The 9,133-nt window shown below is 40.6% G+C and overlaps 2 protein-coding genes across 4 annotated transcripts in view; one reads left to right on the top strand and one right to left on the bottom strand.

Annotated features, from left to right (window-relative positions):
- Positions 1-859: 859 nt before the first annotated feature.
- On the top strand, positions 860-6,357 carry sgo1 (shugoshin 1). Of its 2 annotated transcripts, none has more exons than XM_058046768.1 (8): positions 860-1,322; positions 1,404-1,612; positions 1,679-1,734; positions 1,855-1,907; positions 3,114-3,887; positions 3,965-4,123; positions 4,317-4,407; positions 6,145-6,357. In XM_058046768.1, exons 1-8 carry the CDS (start codon positions 1,196-1,198, stop codon positions 6,278-6,280), a joined length of 1,605 nt encoding a protein of 534 aa, XP_057902751.1. In that variant the 5' UTR covers positions 860-1,195; the 3' UTR covers positions 6,281-6,357. The 2 variants fall into 2 exon arrangements, with proteins under 2 accessions (XP_057902751.1, XP_057902750.1); XM_058046767.1 differs by having other exon boundaries at positions 4,248-4,407; positions 6,145-6,354.
- A 7-nt stretch (positions 6,358-6,364) lies between these two features.
- kat2b (K(lysine) acetyltransferase 2B) overlaps positions 6,365-9,133 on the bottom strand; it is a 31,087-nt gene continuing 28,318 nt past the window's right edge. Inside the window, exon 18 of one of the 2 annotated variants that reach the window (XM_058046765.1) lies at positions 6,365-7,064. In XM_058046765.1, coding sequence (XP_057902748.1) covers positions 6,871-7,064 — 194 coding nt within the window. In that variant the 3' untranslated portion in view covers positions 6,365-6,870. The remainder of the gene's footprint in view (positions 7,065-9,133) is intronic. The other variant, XM_058046766.1, reaches the window with a different exon arrangement.

The following is a 9,133-nucleotide window of genomic DNA, read 5'->3' as shown; positions in this document are numbered from 1 at the left end:
GCAACATGTATTTCCATACGTGACCTGCATATAAACCAAGCTACACCAAAATTGGGATTGTAGCAGCTAACACCAAAATTTGCATTTTTGAAAATGGAAGTATGGTCACTTTAAAAATCCCGATTGAGTGGAATGTTTGGAATTGGTCGAGGAATGTTGAAGGCTTGAAAAACGTCCCGTTTTTTTTCAATGGGGAAAAAAAGTTGTGGTATTTTTGGAGGATCAGGGAATGTTTTTGAAATATCTGCAGAGATAGAGAACTATTCCCTAATGACTGGAATGACTTCCTGTCTTAATTTTAGTTTTAATTTAGTTTTAATGGCCTGAAAAATGAAGGTGTTACAAGACTAAGAAACAATGTGTACATTTTGCATAAAACTACAATTTTATGTGAATACGCGGATAGCCTGAACGTCATGAACGTGTTGACTGCCTTGATGTTGGAATGGTTTGTTTTGTTGAAAAAAATAGTGAAGTGGTGTTGCGAAAAAAAAATATTTTTTGCAAAAAATGTAATTTTTTTGAAAGTGAAAAATAGTCTTGAATGAGTGGAATGATTTCATGATGTGTTGGTTGGAATTGTTTGAGAATGTACCACGAGAATAAGTTTAAAAAATGGCCCTTTCATTTTCAATGGTGTGTGATTTTTGGAAAATCTGTGAATACCTGAATATATAACAAATTGTTACGAATGAGCTGAACAATTAAAGGCTGGATTCATTTGAAAAATGTAAGGAATTAGAATAAATTTGCATTCACACAATTAAATCTAAAATATTATTGTATTGCTCTTGTGTGTGTGACACGAGCGCCCTCTGTCGAGCAGTTCCCCCTAAGTGACGTCACGTTCAGTTCCCACCAATCAGAGCGCACGGCACGTATTTTGAATCTCCCCGAAAAGGAGACGTGTATCGCTCGACGTGAATGTTGTGTTTTCGTGACTAACTGGAGGAAATACTGGCTTCGATGCATAATTTTGTGGATTTATACAGCTTTCGGTGGGTTGTATTCACACAACTACTACGTATATGGTGAACTCGTGTGTCTTTTTTAGCGTGTTTCACTCGAAGCTGTTGACAAGTAGTCCTGCTAGCTAGCGAGCTAGCTAGCTAGCTTGGGCGCTAGCTGTTTTGAGCGTTTCATTATCCGTCTAATGACTGCAAGTTGTGCCGGCTAGCCTTTGGGGGTTCGAGTCATGGAGAGAGAACGTAAGAAGTCTTATGAGCGGCTTTTGGAGGACATTAAGGAGAAGAGAAACAAACGTCTGGCCACGGCAGCGGCGCTCAGCAGAGGAAGATGCCGCCGACTAGCCAAAAATGGCGGTAAGGCTAATCATGTCTGACGCGGTGCGACTCATCGTAAAAAAATAAATAAAAAAAAAACATCTGATTTTTGTTTTCCAGGGATCATCAGGAATCACGCCAGCATCCTGGAGAGGGCGCAACAGAACAACAAGGCGCTGGCCTTGGCGCTGCAGGCGGAGAAGGACAAGTTGAGGCAGGCCGGTGACGTCATCCTGCAGCAGAAGCACGAGCTGCACAAACTCCTCATCCACTTGGTGATGCTCAGACGCCAGCTCCAGGAGCAGGAAGCATCGGCATCTTCTCCACAGGTGGTGCTCTTCTTTAGTACACCCTAAAATGGAGATGATGCTCACAAGCGTTTTTTTATGATGTAGGCCAAAGCCGCAGACCTGACCATGGAGACCACGGAAGCCCACACGGTCTCGCCAAGGTACATTTCACTTAAAGGGACACTTTTCTACCAGGACAACACGGATACGTTCCATGGGAATGGCGATAAATCACCCAAATATTTTCTAATATCTGCGTTTTATTCTTATGAATTCTGCAGAAGAAAGAGGAACAGCAAGACGGCGGTGTGTGATGTCTCGCCACATTGTGCTGGTACACACACACACACACACACACACACACACTGTCGGGACACGGTCACCTTAATGTTATTTAATTACCATTTCATCACACAGCCACTTTTTTTTTCAATAACATTATTGTTATTAATAATCTTACAATAAGTGTTTTAAGTCATTGTCAATTTATATTTGTAAGTGTCGATAAAGTTATTTGAATACAATAATTAAAATATTTTGAATAAAGTCACTGTTGGTAATAAGCGTACGTGTTTTATGCGATTGTAAATTAATAATATTAATTTAATTAATAATAATTAATTAATTAATTTTAATTAATAATATTGATACAATTATTTTTCTGAATACAAATGTTGTTAATAAACTTAGAATAAAAGTGTTTAAAGTAACTTAAGTGAATTCCAAAGATCTTTAAATGTTGATAAATTATTTTGAATAGAAACGTATAAAAAATGATTTTATAATATATTTTATGATTTTATTTAATTATTAATTTTATGATATTAGAATATTATTTGTTTATATATCTATATATATATATATATGAATAAAATTATGGTTGTTTATAAACTTAGGTGTTTTATATAATTGCTATAAATTATTTCCAAAAATGTTGTTGAAATTATTTTTCAAAATAATATTACTTTAAATAATATAATAATAAAATATATTATTATATTACTTTAAATAATATAATAATAAAATATATTATTATACTATAATTTTATATAATAAAATTAATAATAATATAATAATAAAATAATATTACTTTACCTTATAATAAAATAGTTTTTAAGTAGTATGTATAAATATTAATTAAATTATGTTAATTAAATATTTTTTATTACATTTTTGGAATAAAATAGTTGTAATAAAAATGAAATAATTCTCAAATCTATAATTCACTGAAGGGTACATTTACGTGTTTATTTTTGACTTGTTAAAAAAAAAAATTCCTATTTGTACCTCGTCCAGGCCAGCTTTACAGATACCACCTTGTGGCGCTGCCCTCTTTTATTTCCGTAAGGGCGTGAGGTGGCGTCTATTTGAGGTGTGGTGTTTATTGACGCGGTCAGGCGGGGTGTCCGTTTGACGGGGGCGTGTATTGATGGGGTGCCTGAACACAGTTGAAGATTATTGGGGGCTGGCCTTCATGTGTGCTGGTCCCTCGGCAGGATTTAACGCCCTACTTGAATAATGGCCTTGTTTACTTTGGCAGACCCTGAGCAGCTTGCGGTCTTGCCGCCAACGGTGGCCGTGAGGCAGCGGCGTGCGAGACGAAGGAGTGGGCGGAGGTCTGAACGGGTGCAAGCGTGGCGGCCCCTTTGTGAGTCGGACTCGGCAGCAGCGCCTCCTAACGGTGAGGATCCAAGGCAGGACGTCGACACTGCAGATTCCCATTCCGATGTCCCGGAATCAAATGGGAAACTCCTGAGAAAGACGCAGCAGTCCGGCAGGAAGCGCCGCCGCCGAGAGCACCGCCCCAAACCGGAACCCTCCAAAGCCAAACCCCCAGAGAGAGGCCGCAAGCCGGACCGTCCCGCTTTGAAGAAGCCATGGGAGAACCCCAAATCCAGGACCCGCTCCAAGAGTCGGGATCGTTCGGCCACGCGGTCAAAAGTGCCGGCGCCGCCGCCGTCGGCGAGCAACGCCAACACCTCGCTGGGTTTCAACGACACGTTTGACTTTGACTGCGAGGAGGCGGTCCACGTCACGCCCTTCAAGCCCAAGCCCGAATACGCTCAGCCCACGCCCCTTAAGGGGGAAGCGGAAACGCACGAGGCCTCCCCCGCCGGGGCCGACACCGGTTCCGACGCCGGTTTCGACGCCACTTCCTCGCCGTCCTCCGAGTCCGAGGACAGCTTGTACGTCCCCAAGACCACCAGGATGGGGCGCAGGTCTTCCCAGACCACAAAGACCATCGCCACCCGAAGAGGGCGTCCATCCAAAAAGGGCGGCAGCCCGTCGGCACCTGCGGAATTTTTCCGTGAAGGTGAGCCAGTTTTTGCCTTGAAATATTCCACTCGGGAAAGGAGGGAAGACTCCTGATTCTTCCCGCTTTCTCTTCAGAACCTCTCAGACAGGAAGTCGACGAGGCGACCTTTCCTGCCGTCAGTCCTCTGCTCGAGGCCCAGATGATGACGTTTAACGTTCTGTCCGACTTTGGAGACTCCCCCTGTGACGCCACACCGCCGCCGCCCCAGCAGACGCCCCAACGATCCAAGAAATGTAAACATTTGACTTGTTAGCTTAGCATTAGCTGCCTCAACTCTCTCTTCATGCGTCGCTTCTCCTTTCCTGATGGTCACTGCTGCACTTTTCTTCTTCTTCTTCTTCCTCACCGCCTCTCCAGGTGTGCTCGGTGTAAGGACAGCAGGGCGGGGCTTGAGTCTGTGTGACGTCACCAATATGTCCTCCGCAGCCTACCGCAACGTGCGATGCTCCACCCCCGTCCCGGCACGCAAGCGGCGCCGCACCATGGTGGTGGACTACAAGGAGCCCTCCTTGCACGCGTACGTTCTCGCTCACTCAACGTCAACACAGATTAGATATAAGGTTTCCATATAAGGAAGTCGCCCCTCTGTGACATCACAAAGGGACAGTTTTACCACGCCCTCTGAAAACGAGCGTTTTGAGCCACCCCAAACTTCTTTCAGGACTCATTATCTGAAACTTTGGCGTGGTTTAACACCAGATTTAGACTTGTTTAGATTTAGACTTGAGTGTTATCTTTTGGCTTGATTGACAGTTCATTTGGAGCCGTTCATACAAAAATAAATGTGACTATAGGGGTGTTATTTCATGTCTAGAGGCCTCTAATGTTACAAAGCGTATTTAGAAGGTAGTAAACGGGTTTTCTGTCTTACATCCTTGTCTACTGTATTGGGAAGTAGGAGTGTAAAGGTGACTGTAGGGGTGTTATTTCATGTTCAGAGGTCTCTAATGTTAAAAAGCGCACTCAGAAGGTAGTAAACAGGGTTTATGTCTTATTTTCTCTATGATTCCCATTACTGTATTGGGTAATGGGAGTGTAAAGGTGACTATAGGGGTGTTATTTCATGTGTAGAGGGCTCTAATCATGTTGAAAAGTGTATTTAGAAGGTAGTAAACATGGTTTCTGTTTTTTTTTTCTCTTCTGTCTACCTTATTGGGTAATAGGAGTGTAAAGGTGACTATAGGGGTGTTATTTCATGTTCAGAGGTCTCTAATGTTAAAAAGCGCACTCAGAAGGTAGTAAACGGGGTTTATGTCTTATTTTCTCTATGATTCCCATTACTGTATTGGGTAATAGGAATGTAAAGGTGACTATAGGGGTGCTATTTCATGTCTAGAGGGCTCTAATCATGTTGAAAAGTGTATTTAGAAGGTGGTAAATACTGTTTCTGTCTTTTCCTCTTCTGTCTACCTTATTGGGTAATAGGTGTGTAAAGGTGACTATAGGGGTGTTATTTCATGTTCAGAGTTCTCTAATGTTAAAAAGTGCACTCAGAAGGTAGTAAACAGGGTTTATGTCTTATTTTCTCTATGATTCCCATTACTGTATTGGGTAATAGGAATGTAAAGGTGACTATAGGGGTGTTATTTCATGTCTAGAGGGCTCTAATGTTGAAAAGTGTATTTAGAAGGTGGTAAATACTGTTTCTGTCTTTTTTTCCTCTTCTGTCTACCTTATTGGGTAATAGGTGTGTAAATGTGACTATAGGGGTGTTATTTCATGTTCAGAGGTCTCTAATGTTAAAAAGCGCACTCAGAAGGTAGTAAACAGGGTTTATGTCTTATTTTCTCTATGATTCCCATTACTGTATTGGGTAATAGGAATGTAAAGGTGACTATAGGGGTGTTATTTCATGTGTAGAGGGCTCTAATCATGTTGAAAAGTGTATTTAGAAGGTGGTAAATTCTGTCTTTTTTTTCTCTTGTCTACCTTATTGGGTAATAGGAGTGTAAAGATGACTATAGGGGTGTTATTTCATGTATAGAGGGCTCTAATCATGTTGAAAAGTGTATTTAGAAGGTGGTAAACATGGGTTCTGTCTTTTTTTTTTCTCTTCTGTCTACCTTATTGGGTAATAGGAGTGTAAAGGTGACTATAGGGGTGTTATTTCATGTCTAGAGGGCTCTCATAATGTTAAAGTGTATTTAAAAGACCGTAAACAGGTTTTCTATGCTTAAATATTCGCTACTTCTCGCTACCGATGATCTGTGTTTTAATTTTATTATCTAATGGACGTATTGTCTTCTTCCGACAGGAAACTTCGCCGGGGAGACAAATTCACAGACACGCAGTTCCTCAGCTCGCCGGTTTTCAAGCAGAAGAAGGAACGCAGGATGTCGAGGACGTCACAGACGTTAGAGAAGTACAAGTCCTTTGTGGGATGTCGCTGATTTTACCCACCAGTTTTTTTTTTTATTTTAACTAATATCCTTGTTACCGTGGCGATAGCTCCGTCGTGAACGTGAATGAATCCGAAATAAAGTCGTAAATAAAGGTTTGCAGTTTTGACAGCATGTAGAAAGAAGTAATGAGTTGTTTTTAATTGGGTCTACAAAAGCGGCTACTCCTGCGTGGTTAGAACCAACCGTACAGGCGTCTCATACAAAATGCTTTTTTTTTTCTTCTTTACAAAAACCAAAAAAAGGACACGGTATTGCACAATCTCAAAGTATAAAGTTGTCAATCTCTATCTGCAGGACAAATGTAAGAAGGAATAAATTAAGACTTGGAAGAATGAGAGCACATAAATAAAAACTGGAGTCCGTGGAAGCGGACAGCAGGCAAACTGGAGGGAAAGAAGAAATAAAAGTGCTTTTTGATAGTCAAACTGCCCTAAGCGGCGCATCGCAGAGACGAAGTCAACATCGGTGCAGAAAGGAAAAAAAAAAAAAAAAGTTGTATAGTACAAATTCCAAATCTCGAGCTCGTCTTCCTGGTTTTGGCAGGATCAACTCCTCGTTCATGGCTTGCTTTGGCGCCTTCACTTGTCCATCAGGCCCGCTTCCTTGATCTTAGTGTAGAAGAACTTCTCCAGTAGGTTGGCGCACTTGTAGTACTCGCTCTCCGGGGGATTGTACTCGCGACAGTTGGTGAAGATGCGCTGCATGTCGGCCATGAACAGCTTGCGCGTGGTGTAGTACCTGCTCTTCAGACGATCGCTCATCGTCTTCAAGTCTGCAACGACGCTTCAAGTTAGCGAGGTGTCACATCTTTACAAAACATATTCGGTTGGATTAGTCCAAAAATAAACATTGGAGTTTTTGTACTTTTTGCCTGAATTCACAATTTAAGTCAAAAATCACAAAATTCAAACTATGGCATTTTATGCCGTTTTAGGGTCCTTCTGGGGCCCCTTATTAGTGTGTGTGAGGTTTCCCCTGTTTTTTTCACCAGAAAAGTGCATTTTCAGCAAGTTGAAAATATGAAAAAAACGACATACTAACCCCTTACGTTTTTTGTCAAAAATCACCCAATTCAAACTCTGGCATTTTATGCCTTTTTTGGGTCCTTCTGGGGCCCCTGATGAGTGTGTATGAGGTTTCCCTTGTTTTTTTCATCAGAAAAGTGCATTTTTTTCAAGTTGAAAAAAAAGAAAAAAACGACATACTAACCCCTTACGTTTTTTGTCAAAAATCACCAAATTCAAACACTCGCATTTTATGCCGTTTTTGGGTCCTTCTGGGGCCCCTTATTAGTGTGTGTGAGGTTTCCCTGTTTTTTTCACCAGAAAAGTGCATTTTTCCAAGTTGAAAAAACTGAAAAAAACGACATACTAACCGTTTCTTGTCAAAAATCACCAAATTCAAACTATGGCATTTTATGCCGTTTTTGGGTCCTTCTGGGGCCCCTTATGAGTGTGTGTGAGGTTTCCCCTGTTTTTTTTCACCAGAAAAGTGCATTTTTTCAAGTTGAAAAAAACTGAAAAAAACGACATACTAACCCCTGACGTTTTTTGTCAAAAATTGCAAAATTCAAACACTCTCATTTTATGCTGTTTTTGGGTCCTTCTGGTGCCCCTGATGAGTGTGTGTGAGGTTTCCCATGTTTTTTTTTCACCAGAAAAGTGTATTTTTTCAAGTTGAAAAAACAGAAAAAAACGACATACTAACCCCTGACGTTTTTTGTCAAAAATCGCAAAATTCAAACTCTGGCATTTTATGCCATTTTTGGGTCCTTCTGGGGCCCCTTATTAGTGTGTGTGAGGTTTCCCCTGTTTTTTTTCAATAGAAAAGTGAATTTTTACAAGTTGAAAAAAACTGAAAAAAACGACCCCTTACGTTTTTTGTCAAAAATCACCAAATTCAAACACTCGCATTTTATGCCGTTTTTGGGTCCTTCTGGGGCCCCTTATTAGTGTGTGTGAGGTTTCCCTGTTTTTTTTCACCAGAAAAGTGCATTTTTCCAAGTTGAAAAAACTGAAAAAAACGACATACTAACCCCTTACGTTTTTTGTCAAAAATCACCAAATTCAAACACTCGCATTTTATGCCATTTTTGGGTGCTTCTGGGGCCCCTGATGAGTGTGTGTGAGGTTTCCCTTGTTTTTTTTAATCAGAAAAGTGCATTAGAAGCAAGTTGAAAAAACTGACAAAAACGACATACTAACCCCTTACATTTTTTGTCAAAAATCACCAAATTCAAACACTCGCATTTTATGCCGTTTTTGGGTGCTTCTGGGGCCCTGATGAGTGTGTGTGAGGTTTCCCTTGTTTCTTTCACCAGAAAAGTACATTTTTTCAAGTTGAAAAAACTGAAAAAAACGACATACTAACTCCTTACGTTTTTTGTCAAAAATCGCAAACTTCAAACTCTGGCATTTTATGCCATTTTTGGATGCTTCTGGGGCCCTGATGAGTGTGTGTGAGGTTTCCCTTGTTTTTTTTAATCAGAAAAGTGCATTAGAAGCAAGTTGAAAAAACTGAAAAAAACGACATACTAACCCCTTACGTTTTTTGTCAAAAATCGCAAAATTCAAACTATGGCATTTTATGCCATTTTTGGGTCCTTCTGGGGCCCCTGATGAGTGTGTGTGAGGTTTCCCCTGTTTTTTTCACCAGAAAAGTGCATTTTTCCAAGTTGAAAAAACTGAAAAAAACGACATACTAACCGTTTCTTGTCAAAAATCACCAAATTCAAACTATGGCATTTTATGCCGTTTTTGGGTTCTTCTGGGGCCCCTTATTAGTGTGTGTGAGGTTTCCCCTGTTTTTTTTCACCAGAAAAGTGCATTTTTTCAAGTTGAA

Source organism: Doryrhamphus excisus, chromosome 14, assembly GCF_030265055.1.
Source record: "Doryrhamphus excisus isolate RoL2022-K1 chromosome 14, RoL_Dexc_1.0, whole genome shotgun sequence".
Classification (NCBI taxonomy): Eukaryota; Metazoa; Chordata; class Actinopteri; order Syngnathiformes; family Syngnathidae; genus Doryrhamphus; species Doryrhamphus excisus.
This window is presented reverse-complemented; position numbering and strand designations above follow the sequence as displayed.